Source organism: Aquarana catesbeiana, linkage group LG07, assembly GCF_042186555.1.
Source record: "Aquarana catesbeiana isolate 2022-GZ linkage group LG07, ASM4218655v1, whole genome shotgun sequence".
NCBI classification, from domain to species: Eukaryota; Metazoa; Chordata; class Amphibia; order Anura; family Ranidae; genus Aquarana; species Aquarana catesbeiana.
In genome coordinates, this window is record NC_133330.1 from 66,944,270 (window position 1) to 66,969,881 (window position 25,612).

General features: G+C 40.8%; 1 protein-coding gene across 3 annotated transcripts in view; it reads right to left on the bottom strand.

Annotated features, from left to right (window-relative positions):
- Positions 1–25,612, bottom strand: part of CACNA2D3 (calcium voltage-gated channel auxiliary subunit alpha2delta 3) — a 1,508,837-nt gene that overhangs the window by 156,319 nt on the left and 1,326,906 nt on the right. For all 3 annotated transcript variants that reach the window (XM_073592282.1, XM_073592284.1, XM_073592285.1), the window contains one exon: positions 17,642–17,704. In XM_073592282.1, the coding sequence (XP_073448383.1) occupies positions 17,642–17,704 (63 nt within the window). The remainder of the gene's footprint in view (positions 1–17,641; positions 17,705–25,612) is intronic.

Sequence of the window (25,612 nt, forward strand, 5' to 3'; positions counted from 1 at the left end):
GAACCTTGCTTGCTGTTATACCATTACATAATTTTAATTTCTCTTATCTCTTGTGTGTGAAAAATACTAACAGAAACAGACAAACTGATACATTGTATTGTTCATTTATATGTATTATCTGCACTCCTTAAATAAAAATTATAAAAAAAAAAAAAAAAACAAAGTTTGAGAGCTGGCTCTAAAATTTTCCGCCAACAAAATCCATTCGCGTAAATTCTGATCGTGTGTACACAATCCCGACACACAAAGTGCCACGCATGCTCAGAATCAAGCAGAACAGCAGCACTGGCTATAGAACTTAATTTTTCTCGGCTCGTTGTACGTGTTGTACGTCACCGCGTTCTTGCTGTTCAGAATTTCCGACCAACTTTGTGTGACCGTGTGTATGCAAGACAAGTTTGGTCCAACATCCGTCGGATGGATTTTGTTGTCGGAATGTGCGATCGTGTGTACAGGGCATAAGAGCTCTAACATGGGCTGTCATTCTTCAACAAAAGGCCACTCAAACCTCGTACGCAACATGCGTAAGATCAGGTGAGAGTTCCCTAATGCACTGGTGACATGGTCTTCCCAGGGGGCGCCTATAGGCTAGAGCTATGTCATCAGTGCCTCAAGGGAAATCAAGGAATAGATGGAAGATAATATAAGTTTATCAGAAAGTATTTGATTTTCAAAATTACTTTTTATGGAAGGGAAATGTACAATATCCAATTGTGTGTTTGAGCGGGGTAAAGGGCTGCTTTAAAAATTCTGCTGGAAAAACCCTGGAGTCTGGACAGGTTGGTATAGAGCTAACCCCACTCAACCAAAAGGCCTGAATGGTGTTTTGTAGGTGTGCTAGAATGTTTTATAATGGAAACACACCCTTATTCCCAACTATCCTGAGTGCGTCTACAAAAGTTTCACAACCCAAAAAACAGCACAATATTTAGCTTGACTCACATTTTTGGTGCTTTAGTCCCAATGGGGGTCACCAAAAAAAAAAAAAAAAAAAACAGGCATTCAGGTGGCAGCCTGGTTAACCGCACTCTGAAAAGCAATCCACCACAAATCACTTTCCAGAGCATGGGCTAGTGTGAACCTAGCCTCAATAAGTGATGAAATGCTGGTGAGTATAGTGCATTTCTAGAGAACCTAACAGGTAAGGTGAAAACAGATTCCACCCCATCAAGCACATTGGGTTTTGGCTATATTTTGATCTAATGCTGCTTAGTGAGATTAACTTCCTGATGTGATCTGATCTTGTCAAGAATCAGTAATCAGTACAAACATCACCAAAATTAGGTCATGTCTAAAGAGAGCGCGTTCTGCGTCAATTACCCTCACCGATTTAGACTGCAAGCTCACAAGGGAACGGAAGGCTGTCTTATTGTCAGTACAAGTTACCGTACTAACACTAAACCTAAACAGACAGCAGAACAGAGATCAACTAGAAAATATAAGTATACATGTCTTGTGCATCTCTCGACATAGATTGGTTCTTAATATCCCTAAAGTATTATAGATTTTTTTTTCAATTGCTATCCACCAAATACTGCAAATGTCTAAAAAGCAGAAAGCTTACTTACTATGTCTTTAAAAAAATATTGAATTATGATTAATCTATGAGGTTAACCACTCAAGGACCAAGCCTATTTTTCAAACTTGGTGTTTACAAGTTAGAATCATTTTTTTTTTTTGCTAGAAAATTACTTAAAACCCCCAAACATTATATATATATTTTTCAGACATCCTAGAGAAAAAAATGGCGGTCATTGAAAACTTTATGTCACACCGTATTTGCGCAGCTGTCTTACAAGCGCAATTTTTGGGGAAAAAATACACTTTTTTAATTAAAAAATAAGATAATAATAATAAGTTAGCCCAATTTTTTTTTTTTTATATTGTGTTATGCTGAGTAAATTTATACCCAACATGTCACGCTTCAAAATTGCGCCCGCTCGTGGAATGGCAAACAAACTTTGACCCTTAAAAATCTCCACAGGCGACGTTGTCAAATTTCTACAGGTTAACAGTTTTGAGTTGCAGAGTAGGTCTTTTACTAGAAGTATTGCTTTCGCTATAACGATCGCGGTGAGACCTCACATGTGTGTTCTTAACACCATTTTCATATGCGGGCGCGACTTACGTATGCATTCTCTTCTACACGCGAGCTTGGCAGGACGGGGCTCTTTAAAATTTTTTTTCTTATTTATTTTACTTTTTTTATTTTATTTTTATACCGTTCTTTTTAAATAAACAAATTTATTGTTTGGGGTGGAGGAACTTGACTGGGTTGCACAGAGTCCTTACCTCAACCTGACAGAACACCTATGGGATGAAACAGAGTGGAGAGTGCAAGCCAGGCCTTCTTGTCCAACATCAGTGCCTGACCTCACAAATGCTCTTCTGGAAGAGTGATCAAACATTCCCATAGACACACTCCTAAACCTTGTGGACAGCCTTCCCAGAAGAGTTGGAGCTGTTATAGCTGCAAAGGGTGGGCCAACTCAATATTGAACCCTACGGACGAAAACTGGGATGCCATTAAAGTTCATGTGCAAGTAAAGGCAGGCGTCACAATACTTTTGAATATATATATATATATATATATATATATATATATATATATATACTGTGTGTTTGTGTGTGTGTGTATATAATCTTACATTGATGCATACTGTATACTTTGTCAGTACAGCAACTATGATAAATATAAATGCCCCCTAAAAGCAGTTTAATCTGGGTCCCTGAACTATTTAATTATTATTAGTACTTCATCGGATTATAGAGGAGTAATTGGTCACAGCCCTGTCTATATGGGCCAATGCTGCTAAACCACGCTGCTTTCTATGCAGTCATCTCTGTAATCCTGTGTTAACATCAATGCAAAATATTACTGTAGAATGCAGGAACAACATACTACGTGCAAACTGCTATAACCCATAATCCATCAGAATCGGACCAGTACTAGATGAATTCTAACTGGTTGCTAATTTGTTGCACCAAGTGCTTTGATCCTTTTTAACTTAAAGCGGAACTAAACCCTCCTCTCCTTTACAGCCAAAGAAGCTGCCATCTTAGACTTGCTCTGATTTGCACTTGTCTTGCTCATGCACTTGTCATTTGCAACACTAGCCAATTGATGGCTTGACATTGCTGTTGAGAGCACAAGCAACTGTGACAGTTGCCATTTAGGCATGCCTTGAGTTTTGGAAAACAGTTAAATTGATGGGTTTAATTCCTCTTTAATAGTCCTGGTAATGTAAACAAAAAGATAATGGAGGTAGATGATGCACTTGATACTTTTAATAGTGAAGGTTTAGTGTACCTTAGAATTTATATATGTCAGAACAACTCTAATGCCACGTACACACCATCAGACTTTCCAACGGGAAATGTTGGATGTGAGCTTGTTGTCGGAAAGTCCGACCGTGTGTATGCTCCATCGAACATTTGTTGGCGGACTTTCCGCCAACAAATGTTGGCTAACAGGTTCTCAAACTTTCCGTCAACAAAACTTTGCTGTCGGACTTACCGATCGTGTGTATACAAGTCAGTCGCACAAAAGTTCACGCATGCTCGGAATCAAGTACAAGCCGGAAGCGCTTGGTCTTGTAGAACTAGCGTTTGTAATGGAGATATCACATGACTATTGAACTTCCTTTTTATCGACTCGCCGTACGTCTTGTATGTCACTATGTTCGTAATTGTTGGCCAACATTTGTGTGACCATGTGTATGCAAGTCAAGTTGGAGTCAACAACCTTCAAACAAAATTCCATGGTTTTGTTGTTGGAAAGTGCGATCGTGTGTACGAGGCATAAGGCTTCATGTACACTAACCTCTCCTGGATCCCGGGTGCAGGAAAACATGAAGCACTGGTGTAAACTGGTATCGCGGTTTACACAATTTTTTGCTGTGTTCAGCGGTCTTTAGCAAAAACATTCCTTTGCTGAACACAATTCTTCCACATCCAGGAGAGGGAGGTTTAACCTCCCCTAAACGTGACTGCTTCTAAACTCTGTGTTAATGGACACATAGGGGTTGATTTACTAAAAGCAAATAGACTGTGCACTTTGCAACGCTCTGCAAGTGTGGTTGCTCCAGAGCTTAGTAAACAAGGTGAGGCTTCACTTTGCAAAGAATACCCAATCACGTTCAAGGAAAATAAAATAAAAATACATTTTTGCTTGCACATGATTGGATGATGGAAGTCAGCAGAGCTTCTGCCCATTTACTAAGCTCTGGAGCAACTGCAAAGTGCACAGTCTTTTTGCCTTCAGTAAATCAACCCCATAGGCTTTTTTTGAGTTGCGTTTAGGGACTTTGGCAAAAAAACGCCAAAAGCTCCTAAACGTGAGTTTAGGAGCAGCCAGTGTACATGAAGTCTAAAACTGTGTGCTTTTATACTGTTTGTCTGTTACCATGGCAGTGCCAGTGGATTCGCTTTTCTAAAAGGTGGTTGTGACAAACTCGGCTCTTAATCAGTATCTCAAAACATGGCTGCAAGTGACACCTTGCACTCTCTCCAACAGTCAAATGTCTTTCCAGCCACCATATACAATACATGGTGTGAGACCTACTCTTCTACAGAGCAGCTTATCTCATCAGGAGTGTGGGTATGATTGGGATAATACATACCAGGGCTGTACCAAAAGTAATGAAAATGGGACATAACTTTTTTATTAACTTACTTAGGTTGTTCAAATTTCACATGTTGGTAGAATAACTCTTCCTCTCTCCTTTTTATTGCAGGTAAATAAGGGATTCCAAGCAGAACCAACATGCCGTCATTGAGTTCTTGATGAAGGATAGGTGGAGGCTGTCCAACATTAACAGAAGGCTATAGATGTTTACGGATATTAAACATTGACACAATCAATGTACACCGAGGGATGAAGAAGTTTGAAGAAGGGGAAAACCACACTGAAAACGAACCACACAATGGGATACTATCAAGTTGGACAGCCTGAACCTTTGTCCTTTGTCAAGAACTCAATGATGGCATTTTGCTTCCATTATTTACCTGCAATAAAAAGGAGAAGAAGAGTTACTATAGAGGAAGAGTTGCTCTACCAACATGTGAAGTCTGAATGACCTATGTAAGTAGACAAAAAGGTAATGCCCGCTTTTGCATTACTTTCAGTACAGTCCTTGTATAATAATACCACCTTGTCAAAGTACCCTACAGCTACAACTACAAATTAAAGGGGAGCTAGAGACTTTTAGACAATTTTATTCATATTCTTAATTATTTACGTTATTTATTTTCTTTCACGTGTAAACTCATCTTTTATGTAATTTCTTTCATTTCCTGAATAAAATAATTATTGTAGAAATACACAGTAATAATAATACAGGACGCTCCACAATGCTGCGTTTATAGAGCATTCTGGGCTTTCAACAAAAGTCCAGCAGTAGCTGTTCACCTGTGAACTGCCTCTCTCTATATCATACTCTATAGAGAGCCATATAAACTGGAGAGGGGGGAGGGGAAAAGGGGGGGGTGCAACCCCCCTTGTGACCACAGGCCATGGAAATGTAGAAGCCCAGACCAAATTTAGCATTAACAGTATGTGTCAGTTAACTTGACAATAACTCTAGAACTAATTTGTTAGTCTGACAGCATGGCCTGACATCTAGTTCTCTGCTACATTAATTTACATTTTCACCGAACAGGACATCAGCCCCTAGGACTTATATAGGCAAATTGCTGTCATGAATGAGAGTGCCTATTTTTCATAATGATTTCCTAATATATATATTTTTTTTCATCATATTAGACGCATTTTAAATTAAAGCAATGTTCTGCTACTGGGTGCAATCCAAGTGCCTTTGGGCCTATAGTAGCTGACTCTCTGATCTCTGCTATCTTTATTCATTTATAAATCATTTCTATATCTGACCTAAATATCTACAGTACAGTAGCTGGTAAGTCAAGATCTGGAAGTAAGAGTCTTTGTGAATGATGGTAGAAGAAACTCCCGACTAGACTATTCACATGTTGGCTTCACTTTCACAGTTGCTGTATTGCATGGACATTTGTGGAACTATTTTGTACACTGTGTTTTGCACTACTTGAGCACCTTTTGAACAATTACTTTATTGTATGTGCAATTTATGTTTTTATCACAGGAAAAAGTATTCTTACCCCTTGAAATGTCCCACATTTTGGGACAGTTCACTGTATTGTACTCTATACCTTGTAAATCAGGTTTTCTCTATGCTCTGGTCCCCTCCCCCCTCTTCCTAACTATCTTGCAGCTCCAGCTCTCTTGTGTCAGTGAGTGGTGGCTGCAGAGGAGAGGAGAAACCACCTACAATGGCTGGACCATGGAAGTCTATGGGTGATGTCACAGCTACTGGAATCACATAAACAAGCTGCAGGATCACATGACCGGACTGGAGCAGATTAAAATTTGGCACACAGATTTTTTTTTATACACGTTAGGCAGGATACAGTGGGGAAAATAATTATTTGATCCCCTGCAGATTTCGTAAGCTTGCCCACTTACAAAGAAATTAGGGGTCTATAATCTTTTATCATAGGTGTATTTTAAATGATAGAGACAGAATATCAACCAAAAATCCAGAAAAAACACATGAATGAATGAGTGACTTGTATAGCGCTACCTATGCGAACTGAATGCTGCCGGTGTCCATCTGCAGTATAGCACGGTCCTTTGCCCCATGGGGTCCTGACACGCTTACAAACACATACACATACACATATTTGGCCAATTTTTCGACAGGATCTAATTAACCTACCAGCATGTCTTTGGAGTGTGGGAGGAAACCGGAGTACCCGGAGGAAACCCACGCAGGCACAGGGAGAACATGCAAACTCCAGGCAGGTAGTGCCGTGATCGGGATTTGAACCAGCGACCCTATTGCTGCTAGGTGAATGTGCTAACCACTACACCACTGTGCTGCCAATTAGCCTGTACCTTTAGCAGAGAAACAGCTCCAAAGCATGATACCAATGGTATAAACTGAGTTGCATATCAGAGAGTAAAATAAGTATTTGATCCCCAAGCAAAACATGACTTAGTACTTGGTGGAGAAACTCTTGTAGGCAAGCACAGAGGTAAGATGCATCTTGTAGTTGGTTACCAGGTTTGCACACATCTCAGGAGGGATTTTGGTCCACTCTTCTTTACAGATTCTTCTCTAAATACTTAAGATTTCTTCACTGTCACTCGCAACTCAAAGTTTCTGCTCCCTCCATAAATTTTCTATAGGATTAAGGTCTGGAGACTGGCTAGGTCACTCCATGACCTTACTGTGCTTCTTCTTAAGCCACTCCTTTGCTGCCTTGTTGGTATGTTTTGGGTCATTGTCATGCTGGAAGACCCATCCACGACACATCTTCAGTGTTCTGGCTAAGGGAAGAAGGTTCTTATCCAAGATTTTACAATACATGGCCCCGTCTATTGGCCCCTCAAAGCGACAAAGTTAGCCTGTACCTTTAGCAGAGAAACAGCTCCAAAGCATAATGTTTCCACCTCTGTGCTTGACTGTAGGGATGGTGTTCTTAGGGTCATAGTCAGCATTTTTCTTCCTCCAAACACGGCGAGTCAATGCCAAAGAGCTCAATTTTGGTCTCATCTGACCACAGCACTTTCTCCCAATCCTTCTCTGAATCATTTAGATGTTCAATGGCAAACTTCAGATGGGCCTGTACATGTGCCTTCTTGAGGAGGGGGACCTTGCGAGCACTGCAGGTTTTCAATCCATGGTGGCATATTGGGTTACCATTGGTTTGTTTGGTGACTGTGGTCCCAACTGCCTTGAGATCATTCACAAGCTCCTCCCGTGTAGTTATAGGACGATCCCTCATTTTTTTAATGATCATTCCTACCCCATAATGCGATATCTTGCATGGAGCTCCAGACAGAGGGCAATTGATGGTTATTTTGTATTTCTTCCATTTGCGAATAATTGCTCCAACAGTTGTCTACTTCTCATTAAGCTTCTTGCTGCTGGTCTTGTAGCCCATTCCAACTTTGTGCAGGTCTAAAATCTTGTTCCTGATGTCTGTTAACAGCTCTTTGGTCTTGCCCATGATGGTGAGGTTTGAATGGAAGAAAGAGATTCTGTGGACAGGTGTCTATTATAGACATGAGTTGTCGTTAGGAGTACCTTCTTAAATTGACAGGACTAATCTGTGTACCACATGAGCACATACTGTAGCCAGTCTGTGGGAGCCAGAATTATTATTGGTTGGTAGGGGATCAAATACTTGCTTTAGTCACTGAACTGCAACTTAATTTATAACATTTGTATCATGTGTTTTTTCAGGATTTTTAGTTGATATTCTGTCTCTATGATTTAACCAGTTCTGGAGCTCCCACTGTACATATACTGCGGCAGGGCAGCCCGGCTGCACGAAACAAAATACTGGTACGTTGTGCGCACCCGCGGGTAGGGAGCGCGTGCGCACGCCCCCCGCCGTCCCCGCGGCAATCGGATTCGTTTCAGAACTGATCAGTCTACAGGTCCAGGCCAATGATTTCCAGCCTGGACCTGTTGATCGATTCTGGCGAATGACAGACTGTCCTCTGCCTGTGTAATGTAAACACATTCAGAGGAGGTGATGTCATCTCCCCTTGTGGAGTCCTTTTCAGTTCCAGCGAGCGAGGAGAAGACATCTATTATGAGTAAACCAACACTACACTAACACCAGTACCTGTAGGCATACTTTTAACCCCTGATCGCCTCTCCCCAGTTAACCATTTCACTCTTGTCTGAGTGTCACCAAGTGCAGTTTTCAGCTTTTTCACTGATCACTGTATTGGTGTCACTTGTGACACTAAACAGCATTAGGGCAGTTAGTGGTAGTTAGTGGTAGGTCCAGGTAGGTTTAGGGTACCCCCCATATATTTCCCAATAAAGTTTTAACCCCTTGATCACCCCCCAGTTAACCCTTTCACCCCCTGCTACAGTGTCACTAGTATACTGTACAGATATTTTTTTCTGATCGCTGTATTAGTGTTACGTGTGATACTAGTTAGCTAGGTTGTATCATTGTTAGTCTTGTATAGTGTCAGGGTACCCGCCATATATTCCCCAATAAAGGTTTAACCCCTTGATCACCCCCCAGTTAAACTTTTCACTCCCTGTCACTGTGTCATTAGTATAGTGTACAGATCTCTTCTCTGATCACTGTATTAGTGTCACGGGTGACATCAGTTAGGTGTTAGCATCAATTAGTTGCAGAATCAATCCCAGACAGCGTCAGATTTTAACCCTTTGATTTCTAGTAGCGCTAACACACACGCACACACCATACACCTCCCTTACTAGTTTAATGTCTGAATGGATCAATATATTTGAACTGTTCAGAGCTATACCAGTGTCCTCAGTAGTATAGTGTTCCCAAAAATGCGGCGTTAACAGGATCAACCCAGACATCTGCCAGCACCTGCGTTTAGCCCCTCCAGCCAGCCCGCCCAAAGTGCAGGGTCAATAGATCATTGTCACCTTACAAAACACAGCACACAAAACTGCAGCGTTAGCAGAGTCAAAATGTCAAAGCAAAGGTACTCTAGTGAAGAGGCCTACAGGATACTGAGCATGACAGATGAGAGCGCAGGGGAAGCCTCACTGTCAGAATCACAATCTGATTCAGGCTCACTATACGAACCTGTAGACAGCAGCGGCACCCTGACAGATAGCTCTGACGACAGAGTAGAGATCCCTGCTAAAGTCAGGTGTACCCGACCCTGTTCTTCTGTTGCTGAGGTGCAACAACCGCATGGTTCTCGTATGCAGCAGAGAGCCAGTACTAGTGCCGCTCAACTTTCTGGTGAATTGGCAAACATCAGCGACCTAGTACATCCTGGTCGTAGACAAACCGTCACTGCAGTATCACTTGGTGACGTGGCAAGTCCCATAAGTGCAGTTCCAGCTGGTGTGGTGGCTAACACAAGTAGTGCCCCGCAGCCACTAAGAATTTGAACACAGGCCCGTAGAGCCCATAGTGCTCTTCCTGATGTGTTTGCAATTCCTGATTGGCAGCCCACCACTTCTGCAGCGCCCATACTTCCCCCATTCACTGGCCAGCCCTTAAATTTTATGAGCCGTTTTTCATGAAAGATCTGTACAGATCTATTGTGGACCAAAGCAAAATGTATGCTGGTCAATTTATCGCAGCAAATCCAAATTTGACCTTTGCCAGAGAATTTGGCTAGAAACCTTTAACGGTTCCCGAATTTAAGACCTTTCTGGGCCTATTCCTCCTCATGGGCATTACTAAAAAGAGTGAGTTGCGGTCATATTGGTCCACTGACCCAATTCACCAATGCTCTGCTGCCATGGTCAGGGCTCGATACGAGCAAATCTTGCGGTTCATGCACTTCAACGACAATGAACTCTGTCGTCCTTGGAGTGACCCTAAATATGATCAGCTCCACAAAATTCGACCCCTTGTAAACCACTTCAACCAACAATTTGCAGCCTTGTTCATTCCCGATCAAGATGTTTGCGTTGATGAGTCCCTGATTAAATTTTCTGCCGCCTTATGTTCAAACAGTTTCTCCCCAGCAAGCATGCCAGATATGGGGTCAAGATGTATAAGCTCTGTGACAGGGCAACAGGCTATACATATAGTTTCCTGGTTTACATCGGAAACGATAGGAGTGTGGAGTCCTCCAACTGCCCAGACTATATAGGGTGCAGCGCAAAATTGTTTGGGACTTGGTGTCACCCTTGTTCGGAAATGGGTACCATTTATATGTGGCCACTTTTTATACAAGCGTGCCACTTTTTAGACACTTCTTTCCATTAGCTATTGACGCATGTGGCACCATGCGATCTAATTACCAGGGCTTCCCCCAACAGCTTGTAGATGCCCGACTTAGTCTGGGGGAGAGAGCCTGCTTGAGGTGCAATGAATTGCTTGCCATAAGATGGAAGGACAAATGGAACGTTTTAGTTCTGTCTTCCATTCACGCAGACATGCCAGTCCAAATTACTATGGCGACTGGTGTTGTTGAGAAGCCCCTCTTGGTCCACGAATACAACCTTAAAATGGGAGGGGTGGACTTCAATGACCAGATGATGGGGCCCTGCTTAATTGCCCGTAAGGCCAGACGCTGGTACAAAAAAGTGTTTGTATACCTATTCCAATTGGCTCTGTACAATGCTTATGTGCTATACAAAGCGTCTGGATGAGCTGGATCCTTCCTAAAATTCCAGGAAGAGAATATCACAACCCTTCTGTATCCAGGAGGTGCAGTGCCCCATTTTCCCAATCCAAATGCAGTGAGCCGGCTGCATGAGAGGCATTTTTCAGATGTCCTCCCCGGTACCCCTACCCAACGATCACCCCAAAGAAGATGTCGTGTCTGTGGAAAATGCAGACATAGGCGTGTCCTGGCCAACCTGGTCTCTGCGTCGGATTCTATTTCCGTCGCTACCGTACACTAGTGGAGTATTAGCATAATCCTAGGGCACACTTTCACACAGGACCTCAAAAGATGAGATGGCCATCACATTTTGAGAGACCCTAACCTGGAATGTTTACAGTTACAAATAAAAGTGTAAAAAATATATATATATAAAATAAAAAGCCAGAAATAGTTGTCGTTTTATTGTTCTTCTCTCTCTATTGTTCTGCTCTGTTTTACTGTATTTTATGCTATAATGTAATGTTTTATTGTTACTGTTTTTTATCATGTTTACTTTACAGGTATGTCATTCTACTGTACTGTTATGCCCCGTACACACGGTCGGATTTTCCGACGGAAAATGTTCGATGGGAACTTGTGTAGGCCCCATCGGACATTTTCCATCGGAATTTCCGTCACACAAAATTTGAGATCTGGATCTCAAATTTTCCGACAGCAAATTCCGATCGTGTGTACACAATTCCGACGCACAAAGTTCCATGTATGCTCAGAATTAAGCAGAAGAGCCGCACTGGCGATTAAACTGTATTTTTCTCGGCTCATCGTACGTGTTGTACGTCACCGTGTTCTTGACGTTCAGAATTTCCGACAAGATTTGTGTGACCGTATGTATGCAAGACAAGTTTGAGCCAACATCCGTCGGAAAAAATACATAGATTTTGTTGTCGGAATGTCCGATCAATGTGCGATCGTGTGTACGGGGCATTACTGTGATTTATGCTATAATGTAATGTTTTATTGTTACTGTATTTAATTGTGTTTGCTTTGCAGGTATGTCCTACTGTTATACTGTACTGTTACGTTGTTTTATTGTTAACCATTATTTGCTTTGCAGGTACGCCATTCAGCTGCAGCACAGGCTTATTTATTTTGACAGCAACAAGGTTTGCTCTCACGATATGTAAATCCATGACGCCAGTGCTGTAGGAGGTGATTTCACCACCACAGTTAAAAAAAAGAGCATATATGCTGAAGCATAGGGGAAGGGATGGACATTAGGGGTGGATCGCCCTTATGCTTCAGCATATAATTTTTACTCTTTTTCTTTGGCACAGATTGCAATAAAAAAAGTTGTTTTAACAAGTTAAAGTTTTATTGATACTGTGATCTATTATTACCATTGTTTGCTTTGCAGGTATGCCATTCAGATGCAGCACGAATTTATTTATTTTGACAGCAATAGGGTTTGATCTCACGATACATAAATCCATGACTCCAGCGCTGTAGGAGGTGATTTCACCACCACAGTTAAAAAAAGAACATATGCTGCCAAAGCATAGGGGCAGGGGTGGACATTAGGGGTGGACTGCCCCTATGCTTCGGCATATATTTTTATATTTATTGTATGCCCATTATTAGAAGTCGGTGGATGCAGGGTGGTATTCTAATGGTGGGCATACCACCGATCAATCGATGTGAAAGGAGAAATCTGTTAGCTTCTCTTTTTTTTCATGCAGCCCACAGGCTATCAGGTATCATCTTGGTATAGTTTTTTTCAGCCGGCGGTCGGCTTTCATGTAAAAGCAAACCTAGCAGCTAATTAGCCACTAGACTGCTTTTACAAGCAGTGGGAGGGAACATTTCCCCCCGCCATCTTCCATGATTTTCTCGGGCTCTCTTGTCCCACTGGGGAACCCGAGAAAGCAGCCGGTTGTTCCGCCAGCTGAACATAGAGCTGATCAGAGGCCAGAATGGCTCCAATCATCTCTATGGCCTAAGAAACCGGCAGCTACGAGCATTTTATGACTTCAGTTTCATATATATAAACAGCACCATTAGGAAATTGGGAAAGTATCTTGTCACACCAATCTTGTTGTGGTCAGATGCTTTAAGGGCTGAGGAGAGATCTAGGGTCTAACAGACCCCACATTTTTCAAAAAAGAGTCCCTGTCACTGCCTATTGCTACCATAGGGGATTAAAAATAAAATAAAAACACAAAAAAATGAAAATGAAAATGAAAGCACCCCTGTCCCCCTGCTAGCGTGCAAAGGCGAACGCAAGCATCGATCTCGTGTCATATGTAAACAGTAATTGCACCATCCATGTTAGGTATCACTGCAAACGATGGCAGTAATTCTAGCAGTAGACCTGTAAAGGCTTTAAAAGGTTTTTAAAAATGTATGTAGTTTGTCCCTGCTGTATGGGTGTGCATAATTTTAAAGCATGCTTGGTATCTATGTACTCGGCATAAGATCATCTTTTATATTTTACCAAACATTTGGGAAATATAGTGTGTTTTTGTGCATTAAAATTAAAAAAAAAAAACATTTCCCCCCCAAAAAAAAAACTTTGAAAAATCGCTGCGCAAATACTTTGTGAAAGATAAAAATTGCAACACCCACCATTTTAATCTTTGAGAGCTCAAAGTAATTTCTAGCAAAAAAAAAAAGATTTTTTCATGTAAACAAAAAGTGTCAGAAAGGGTTTTGTCTTCAAGTGTTTAGAAAATCGGGTGATGTGTGGCATAAGATTCTAAAGTTGGGCATAAAATGTCAGGACAGTAGACATGGGCACCGTCTAAAAATTTTTTTTCGTTTCGTTCCGTTTCATATTAAAAAAAATTCATATTTCGTAATTTGTGTCCGAAATTCAATTTGGATTCGTAGGAAATACGAATTTTCGTTAGATTCGTAAACTTTTCGTTAAAATTATGAATTTATCATTATGAGGGGCTCCCACCATCCCTGTGCTGTGCTGACTTCCTGGGTTTTTAACCTTTAGTTTTGTTAACTTTTCGTAAAAATAACGAAAGTTCGTTATGATGAATTTATCATTATGAGGGGTTCCCACCATCCCTTTGCTGTGCTGACTTCCTGGGTTTATAACTTTTAGGTTCGTTAACTTTTCAAAACAATTACGAATGTTCGGTATGAATTTGGATCCTAAATTCATAAACAAAATTTCGTATTTCATACAGAATTCGTATGCATAAAAATTTGTATTTCGGATTCGTACGAATTTTCGATTCGTACAAAACTAATCTACAGGACAGTTCAAACCCCCCTCCCAAATGACCCCTTTTTGGAAAGTAGACACCCCAAGCTATTATCTGAGGGGCATGTTGAGTCCATGGAATTTTTTTTTTTTTTTACACAAAGTTGTCACTAAATGATATATTGCTCACACATGGCATGGGTATATGTGGAATTACACCCCAAAATACATTCTGCTGCTTCTCCAGGGATACCACATGTGTGAAACGTTTTGGCAGTCTAGCCACGTACAGGACCCCGAAAACCAATCACCGCCTTCAGGCTTTCTAAGGGAGATTTTACTCCTCACTACCTATTACAGTTTCGGAGGCCCTGAAATGTCAAGATAGCACAAAAAACTCCAAATGACCCCATTTTGGAATGTAGACACCCCAAGCTATTTGCTGGGAGGCATGGTGAGTATTTTGCAGCTCTCATTTGTTTTGGAAAATGAAGAAAAGGAAAATGTATTTTTTTTTCTTCTTTCAATTTTCAAAACTTTGTGACAAAAAGCGAGATCTGCAAAATACTCAACAGGCCTCTCAGCAAATAACTTGGGGTGTCTACTTTGCGAAAAGGGGTCATTTGGGGGGGGTTTGTGATATCTTGACATTTCATGGCCTCCGAAACTGTGATAGGTAGTGAGGAGCGAAATCAACAATTTACGCCCTTAGAAATCCTGAAGACGGTGATTGGTTTTCGGGGTCCTGTACGTGGCTAGACTGCCAAAAAATCTCACATATGTGGTATCCCCATACTCAGGAGAAGCAGCAGAATGCATTTTTTGGTGTAATTTCACATATACCCATGGCATGTGTGAGCAATATATCATTTTAGTGACAACTTTGTGTAAAGAAATAATTTTTTTCATTTTTCCCGAAACTATTGGCAAAATATAAAATATTCCATGGACTCAACATGCCTCTCAGGAAATAGCTTGGGGTGTCTACTTTCCAAAAAGGGATAATTTGGAGGGTTTTTGAACTGCCCTGGCATTTTATCCCCAACATTAGAAGCTTATGCCACACATCACCTATTCTTCTAACCACTTGAAGTCAAAGCCCTTTCTGACACTATTTGTTTACATGACACAATCTTTTTTTTTTTTTGCTAGAAAATTACTTTGAACCCTCAAATGTTATATATTTTTTTAAAGCAGAGGCCCTACAGATTAAAATGGTGGGTGTTGCAATTTTTTATTTTTTTTGTCACTTTTCAATCACAAAAAATAAAATATTCAATGGGATCAACATACCTCTCAGCGAATTCCTTGGGGTGTCTACTTCCAAAAAGGGGTAAATTGGGGGGGGGGGGGGGGTGGGGTTTGTACTGCCCTGCCATTTAAACACCTCAAGAAATGAGATAGGCAGTCATAAACGAAAAGCTGTGTAAATTCCAGAAAATGTACCATAGTTTGTAAACACTATAACTTTTGCGCAAACCAATAAATATACACTTGTTGAATTTTTTTTACCCAACACATTTGGCTGAATACACGTTGGCCTAAATGTATGACTAGAATTGAGTTTAATGGATTTTTTTGATAACAAAAATGAGAAAATATGATTTTTTTTCGTTTCTTTTTTCATTTATATCGCAAAAAAAAAAAACAAAACCCAAAGGTGATCAAATACCACCAAAAGAAAGCTCTATTTATGGGTAAAAAAGAACTCAAATTTGATTTGGATACAGCATCGCATGACCGTACAATTACCAGTTAAAGCAGCGCAGTGCCAAATTGCAAAAATTGCTCTGATCATGAAGGGGGTAAGTGGTTAAAATACACCTATGATAACAATTATAGACCCTTCATTTCTTTGTAAGTGGGCAAACTTACAAAATCTGCAGGGATCAAATAATTATTTTTGCCATTGTAGGTAGGAGAAGAGGGGGGGGAGACGTTTTCTAAAGGGTACAGTTAGGCTTCCACTTTAAAATGTATAAAAAGTCCATTCAATAACCCTGTTTTTGTTGTCAACATAGGTATCCGTCTCAGACATTTCCCTCCATGGACAAAGATCACTTTCCGAAATGGCCAGTACATATTGCCTAACTGAAACCAAAGGCACAAAAAAATGTGTCTGGATTTCATGCATATCTTCACAGACCTGTTTACATTTGGTCTTTAAGACCACAAATCATGAAGCCACATGTGAGGCATGGGGTGTGGAGAGGCAGGTTCAAGTGCTGACTTTCCAGATGAAGTCAACTAATTTAGTACATTCCATCCTTTAGGGATCCTGGGAAAGCCGTTTCTGTCCTGAAAATGATGGGGTCTAAAATGTAATCAGCAGAAACTTAGGCAGCAGTACAGAAGGTGAGAGAAAATATCCCAATAGAGACACCTGTTGAAGTGGGGAGATTTCCTCTTACTTCCTGCTGGAAAATATGCAGAAAATAACTCTTCAAGGGCACAGATTGCAAGAGAACTAGACAATGGGGGAGATTTATTAAGACTGATGCACACATAATCTGGTGCAGCTATGCATAGTAACCAATCAGCTTCTAAATTAAGCTTTTCCAATTAAAGCGGAGTTCCAACCAAAAATGGAACTTCCGCTTTAAGGGAAGGTGACCCCCTGACATGCCACATTAGGCATGTGATTTTTTTTTGGGGGGGGGCGGATACCCTCTTTGCTCCTCACGCCTTGACTCCATCCTCCGTACCCGGCTTTCCATCTACAGCGGCGTACTCCTCACTGACAACACCAGATCGCGTGGGATTAAGGAAGCAGGACTCAGGAGCGTCACCAGGACTATCCCTGTTGGAAAACCGCAATGCCTATATTTTTCATCCTAAATGTGAGCTGACACCTGTATGTCTATTAAAGTTTATATATAAAAACGTCTGCACCCAGAGGCATCTCTCTCCTTGTAGCTTTGACAATAAAACCTAGAAGCTGATTGGTCACCCTGCACAGCTGCATCAGATTCTGTGGTTTTAGTGAATCTCCCCTATTGTGTCTAACCCTTTCTCCCTGTATCCAGAACTAAAGAACAACTTTGATTTATCTTATGGTTTAGACTAAGTGTATGTACCTCTGGCTGTCTGCAAGAACATACAAAAAGGTAAGTAAAGACTCCCTATAAAGGGAGTTTGGCTCCAAGAAACAAGAATTTACCTGTGTATTATTTTCAGATAAAGTAGCACATTTCAAGGGGGCAGCCATTTTGAATAATTATCTTCAGGTTTCTGAACCCTTGCCAATGCATTTCTTTTTGTTACTAATTTTGGTTCAAATAATGTATGAAGTTACTCTCAATGAAATGTCTTACTTGTTTATAATCTTCAGACACCAAGATGAAGCCATTATTGTCAATGAGATAACAGTTCAGTTCCTATGAAAAAAAAACAAAACAGAAAATCCAAATAGTATTTAAATTCCCAGTTTAATAGAAAATGCACCTTAGCAACATACAATTCAATTATGAAGTATACACTACTGCAGAAATGTGACTTTATTTGATTTTCAGGGAAGTTAGAAAAGTGAAGTAGCCATTGCTAAAAATCAAAGTCCCCATGTACTGGAACGAATTGTTTACTATAGGTAACAACACTTTGCACTTAGTGGTTTGCTTCTTGCATTTTTTTCAATATAAGCAAATGTGTAACACTGATACATAATGATTTCAGTCATTTTATTAGGTACTATTCATTGATAAAACTACTTTTACAAATTCTAGTTATGCTGCCCCAGCAGCCTGCTTATTTTCCTGCCCTTGGTATGTTCACTTGCTCCCCCTTCTGTTTGGTGCACGTTAGTTCACTCCCTAGTTAGACACTCTCTACCTTACCCTGTTGTACAGATTAGTTTCACTTTTCACAGCATAGATAGGGCTTAGGAAAGGCATTGTCTTCTTAAACTTTAAAAGACTGGAACACACCCTTTGTATTGCACATATATGACGTTAAACTACATTGAATTTAAAGTAATTATAAAGGCAGAAGTTTTTTTTTTATCTTAATGCATTCTATGCAGCAGCCCTCCTCAGCCCCCCCCCCCCAATACTTACCTGAGCTCCATAGGCGTGCGCACAGGGTGTGCCAGGCGTGCCAGGGCACACCCTAATCACCCCATGTGCATTAGCATTATCCAGGGACAGCACCAGGTGGGTGGTTGAGGGTGCCACTGACCAGTGTAAATGCCCTCATTATATTAAAGGCTAGGTTCAACAGTAGGAACACGTTACACCTGTATTTAGGGTGTAACGTAATATGTTCCCTATCAACTGTCTCCCACCACCAGAGCTTTCTGTGACAGCAGGTGGCGTTCATGTGTGTTTGAGAGTTAGGGTGCACACCCTAATGCAATAGGCTGCGCACACCTATGCTGAGCCCCATCTCGATCCACCAATGTTGCAAGAGACTCGGCTGTCTGGGACCCTCCCTCCTGATTGGCTGAGACACAGCAGCGGGTGCCATTGGCGGGAGCCAATGAGGAGAGAGAGGGGGCAGGGTCTGAATGGACACACAGAGCAACGGCTTGGCTCGGGTGCCCCCATAGCAAGATGCTTTGCGTGGGGGCACTTGGCAGGAGGGAGGAGTCAGGAGCACTGGCAAGGGACTTGAGAAGAGGAGGATCTGGGCTGCTCTGTGCAATACCACTACACAGAGCAGGCAAGTATGACATGTTTGTTATTTTTAAACAAAAAAAAAAACAAGGCTCTGATCATCTCTTGTAGTATGTCTGCAGTCTCTGACCATCTCCTGTAGTATGTCTGCAGTCTCTGACCATCTCTTGTACCATGCCTGCAGTCTCTGAGCATCTCCTGTAGTATGTCTGCAGACTCTGATGACTTGCAGTGTGGCCCCAAACAAAGCAAACCATTGCAGCTGCACCCAGTGTATATACCATTCATCAGTGTACATTCCCAGTACTGAGCCTCCAACATACACTGCAGCCCCCCCGATCATCACTGCATGTCCCTACAGCCACTAACCAATACCCTGCACTCTGACATCTACCCCATCCCCAGCACTAAGTCCCCAATATTCACCCTGCAGCCCCCCTATCATCAGTGTACATTCCCAGTACTGAGCCACCAGCATATACACTGCAACCCCCCTAATCAACCCATTCCTAGTACAGAGCCACCAACTTATACCCTACAACCCAACACCTACCTAAAAAAACTGAGTTCTTCTGGCTGCTTGAATTTTTTGATAAACACATTTTTTGATTGTGATGCATTGCGGAATTGAATCGAATGATTGACAGGATAATCGTAATCGAAATGTGAGACCAGTGAAGATGCACACCTCTAATAGCCAGTGGAGATTCTTTATATAAACCAGAATTTTTCTAAAATTTTTGGGAAAGTATAGTAGAGAGATTATAGAGGGCCGGGTTTACTTCCCCCTGTAAGAAAGTATACGGTTCCGGATTTTGATATTGGTAAGACAGTTTCAGAAATAGGATTTGACTATTTTTAACACATTTGTATGAGTTTTCTCTTCGTTTTTGACTTTTTTTTATACTCATAACGAAAATACATACTGATATGTTAAATTGGCCCCTTAAACGAACAATCCACGGCGATACATTCAGTAAACAAGAACTATTTTTCATCACTTGCTTTGAGAAACTTGCAGGCAGCGACCTGATTCAGCAAAGGCATCTAGAAAACGTCTCCTCTGCTTTAATCACCAATATAATAGTTTTCCATAGGTTATGCAGAATGTTTTCAATTTGGCTGCTGGGAGACGAAAGGCTGAAAGCATTTCCTGTCTGCCGGGCGTAATTGTATTAAGATATTTATGACTGAGCACTTAGTGCAGAAATGAGAGATAACGTATAATTATAGGATGGGACAGTTTCTGAAAATTCAGTTTCTTTGAATTACAGCATTCTTTATTTTTGGTATTTGACACACAATGCGCAGTATTACAGCAATGACATTATTTTCTATTCAAGCTTATTAACTACAAAAAAAGCTGTATTCTAAGTTTATTATCATAGATGCAATGTAATAATAGTGTATTATAATACTATTGGAAACAGCAGTGGCATCTGAATTTATAGGGACCCTATAGAAAAAAAAAACAGCCAGCTTGTAAAAGAATAGTAATAATACCTACCAGTCCCAATACCACTAGCTCTATTCTTTGCTCTTAGAGAGCTGCACCAACTGAAGATTTTTCAGCATCCATCTGGGTGTGTCAGATGTTTGTACCCCAGCTGTGGGCTATGCCACCACCCACCTGAGGGCAGGGCCAAGAGAACATTAGTATCATTCATGTTTCGTCCTCGGGTACCTCTAACAGGCCTCTTGTCCTAATTTCTGGGTTAGTGTGAGTCCCCTGCTCCCAGAGGAAGCAAATAAAGTGTACAGTTCACCACCACCCCAGACAGCAAGGATAACTTGCCACAAATTTGTATCAGTGTTGAATTGTAAGTTTGTTAGCTTGCTGCACATTTCACTGGCAAGTTGTACACTTGCAAAGCACTTGAAGCACAAGTTCTAGTTGACACTTTTCCAATTTGTAGCAAATTTGAGTGGCGAGTCTCTAGCAAGAGCAAAGTTGCAGTGGTGAGTCTACAGCAAGAGCTCTGCAAGTCACAGTGCCCCCTGTGGTGGGATGACTGTTGCACAACATAAATGAACCAGAACTTTCAGCAGACTTGCAGAATGTTTTCAAAGAAAGTTGATCTGGAGTCATGCAATGCAGACTTGCTGCAATTGTGAAACACAATTGTGAAGCCTGGCAAGCCTAGTAATAGCTTAGCAAGTCATTTTCAAACTTGCAGTACAATTACTTGCTATCTGGGACATTGACATTACCATGCCATTACCCTTCAACCTGCATTCTTCCCAGGTGAGCCAGGAACCAAATCAGAATAGGCCAAAGACAAAGAAGGGACGAGTCCAGTACCTATTCAATGCTTTACTTCAGGAGCACTATGGCGGGCTAGTTCTGATAATTCTGGCAGCAGTTGTTAGTACCTTCCTCTTGGCAGGCATTCCTTGCCCTGTACCTATTAATACCCCTAACCTGAATACCAGAAGCTCTTTGGGCATTCTTTACCTGGGGGATGCCTCACGCTTCCAGGGCTACATAACTGTGACTAGGACTGCAACCAGTCCCACAGGAGCCAACCCCACACCTTGCTTCTCTCTTGCCCACATCTCTATCCACACTCTGTTTATTCTCACTTTGCACAGTATTTTATAACTTACGAGAGGGTGCCATCTAGTGGTCAAGCGAAGAATTGTTCTAACACCCCTTTACATGCACACCGCTGAACCACTACAATTCTGCTTGCATACAGTAAGCATACCTTTCAACTTTAGAATGGAAACGAGGAACACCTATTAGCATAAGTATGTAAGCATAGGACACACCCCCTGTCACACCCCCTTAAAGGAGAATTATAAAAAAAAAATTAGTTAAACCCACAAGTGCTTTTTTTTTACCACTACTATTCCTATATACTGGCTTTTGAAATTTACAAATGCAGCAATTAAGAAATTGGATGAAAGGTTTAGCACTGGGAAATACATTTTGAAAGATAAAAAGTGCATTTTATACAACTATATAAATCAGACCAAAATGTGGGAAAAAAGGGAGGGGACAGAGGGACTTTGTTTCAAACCAAGGACAGTCTCTAGAAATCAGGGACACTTGGGAGCTATGCAGTAGTGATGGAGCAACTGGTGGGTGAAACCACAGCACCCAGCAGGGGAAAGCAGGAACCTAATACACCATGGTGTGTCGGGTGCTGACTTTTTTGGACTGGAGAAGATCTGCAAGAAAGAGATCTGAATCATCAGTGGTGGGACTGGTAAGATTTGCTTTTAAAGGCTGTGTGTTTTGTCATGGTGGTTTGTGGCATTAGCTGTTCTATTATGGTAGGAAGAGATGACCCTTATCTGCGAGGGGGCAAACATTTAAATAATGTGCATGTACAGTTCTCTTAAATGATTATATATTCGTTTTTATCAAATGCCTTTACTGTTTTTCTTTTAGAAGGGATATGTAGTGGATTAATAGATATTTTCTAAAATAGTTTCCTTTTTCTTTCAGATGGGAAAAAATATGAGCAAAATGCATCTTGATATTTTGTTTTCTCAATTTCAGCCAGTATGTGAAGTTCCAGGAGGAGCCTTTTTACATTTTCCTCAAAAGTTTCCATGTTTTCCTCATTTTCCTCAAAAGCTCAAGCAGAATTTACATATAAACAAAAATAAACCAGAACAGAACCCTTCATCAAAATGTCTTCATCTGAGGTTTCAATCAGAGACAGATAACTACTGCTGTCATAACAATCTGAATTTTTTTTTGCAATGTATTAAATAAAGAGAGAGATAGTAATGCACAGATATAATACATTGATTAAAAAAAAAAAAAAACACAAAAACCTCCAAAATATAAAATAATAAATAATACAAAAGATAATAAATTCATAATTAAACTAGAACTCCAGGAAAAAACGATTTTCTATACTGGATATAGCCAGAAGTATTAGAACTTTTTTTCTGATTTGTATTGCTATAATATTGTTAAGATCAAGAACACGGGGACATACCCTCAAACTAGGAGGAGGAAAGTTAAAAACTAATCTTAGAAAGCATTATTTTACCGAAAGAGTATTTCCTGTCCCAGAGACACAACAGAAAAGTATGATTTCCATTTCTGACATCTCTCATTGGAATAGGTGTCCCCATTATGCTCTGGTGACAGTTGTAAACATTTTAAATTTCTTCTCTTTACGTTTGGTGACAGTTGATCTAACCAACAGAGCCACAAACAGCAAAAAAAACATAAAAAATGGAAGGGAGATTCTAACACTCCACTCTATCAAAAACTAGAAAATGATGACTGGTGCTTTAAAAAAAAATACTGACCCTAAACCACTATAGTATTTCTTTAAACACTTCTGCTCCTTTTTTAAACCTTTTTAAACTTCCCAGCAATGCATCAAACTTGGGCGGAAGTCAAGCTGGAAGCAAAAGCTTATTCTAAATTCTGTGGAGGTCGTCAGCCCTTACTAAACTTTTCAGAGGCTACACCGAGCTTGGTGCAGTTCTCCCACCACCCTCAGCTGCCTGGAAGGACTCTGATGGTGTATTAATGAAAACATTGTGCCGTTACAGGGGGAACTGGTAATATTTTTAATTTGCTTGCTGAATGAGAGGGGTGGCAGAGGTTTATGAAAGGAAAGAGTCCCTTAGGCCTCTTAAAGTCTTTCAAACTGTGTATTTAATTGGATACTGAATTCAATGCTTTGGCTGTTGGCTTCAGGTAGCTCTATAAAGTCTGCAAATGTAGGTGAGCCCAGCAGCACTTTCCATTGCCTCTTATGTGACTTGAGAGCTGGGGTGTCTGTGCAATTAAAGACAAATGAATCATTAGCTAGAGGCCAGCCTCTGGTAGACAAGCTGCAAATAAAGGATTACATTCTGCTACATTGTGACCTGTTTGTGCTGCTGATACTTGCTCATTAATCATTAAATTAAATCACTAAGCATGCTTTTTTTTCTAGGAACACTATAGGATGTGTATGTAATACTTTAAGAAAATGCAGGAGTGCAAAAAGTTAGCTATTGTGATAAGGAAAGAAAATAAAAGCTTTAATTTTGGGGGCAAAATGAGGCAGCTAAGGGCAAGACAACACATCTACAGAGGTTTTTTTAAAACTATGGCCTCCTGTTACAAAATATATGAGCTGCTGCACTTAATTAAGTCCCTATGCACTTATGTTTTCTCCTAGTCCCTCCTAGTCCTACAATTACCTTTTCATTCTGCCAGTGAAGTTGTCCTCATTCAGCTTCATGGTAATGGTGTGACAACAATGCTGCACTGCTACTGAATTTAGCGCAGAGTTGCCACTCTCATGTAGGCTGTGCATACTGTGCATGAGTGGGATAAAAAAAAAATTGTAGGGGTGTGGGTATCATCATTGTCATTGCTTGTAGCTTGTCAATCAGTACCTTGTCACACCTAGTCCTGCCCACTTCTTTCTGGATTGAAAGTACCAGAACCTTCCCACTGTGAGCTACAGTGTCTGGAAGGGGCAGCATGTATAACACAAATGGATGAGGATTTGGCTCGTTCAATGAGATTAAATGGATTTGGTATTTGTTTAGACTGTCATACAGAAAAAAAATCTCAATGCACTACTCACCCTCTCTTTACTCTAGTACTGCCATCCAAGTCCTACTTTGATCATGAGGTCGATATCAAGACAAGTTCAGGTGCTGCAGTACAGTTACGCTTATTTTTTGATTTCCCCCCATCAGTATTATTCTATCCTATCCCTATCCTTTGATCTGTGAATGGGAAAGAGAATCCTGTGACTGATCAGACTCTACCCCATTCATATATCATGTTTCCGGCAGTGTTATCTGTGAAAGAACCTTTCTCAATGGATGGGAGGGTAGAAGGGGTATGTCCCTATCAGATCATCTTTAGTGCAGCTGAGCCTGGAAAACCAAAGCCGTCAACCCCCACAGCTCTTAAAAATCAGCAGCTGGAAGAAGACAGGGCAGCCCTGCACTGAAGATTTCTAAAGAATCTGTAATGAAGACATACTTCATTACAGGTAAGTCATGTAACTAAAGCTGTACAAAAAAAAAAAAAATAAAATAAAAAACTAAACTTTGGCTTTGTCTGGCAGATATGTCTGTAATCACACAACTAACCAAACAGAATTACAACTGTGTATTTCAACTGTGTTTATCTGTTTAGCTCTGTGATGTCATCATGGAGGAGTGGAAGAAGACTCCAGTGGCAACCTGTGAAGCTCTGATGAACTCCATGCCCAAGAGAGTTAAGGCAGTGCTGGAAAATAATGGTGGCCACACAAAATATTGACACTTTGGGCCCAATTTGGACATTTTCACTTAGGGGTGTACTCACTTTTGTTACCAGCGGTTTAGACATTAATGGCTGTGTGTTGAGGTGTTTTGAGGGGACTGCAAATTTACACTGTTATACAAGCTGTACACTCACTACTTTACATTGTAGCAAAGTGCCATTTCTTCAGTGTCGTCACATGAAAAGATATAATAAAATATTTACAAAAATGTGAGGGGTGTACTTACTTTTGTGAGATACTGTATATTTGGAAGGTCATAGCTAATGTAAATTGAAATCCAGCCCCCCAGTATTGAAAATCTACCTGTATGTATAAAAAGAGATAGGCATGCCTGGAAGCGGAAGTCTAAAGAAGCCAATAGAGATACTAATAGATGTAATGAAAATTTAATAATACCAGAGATCCTGGAAAGGTAAAAGGTGGAGGT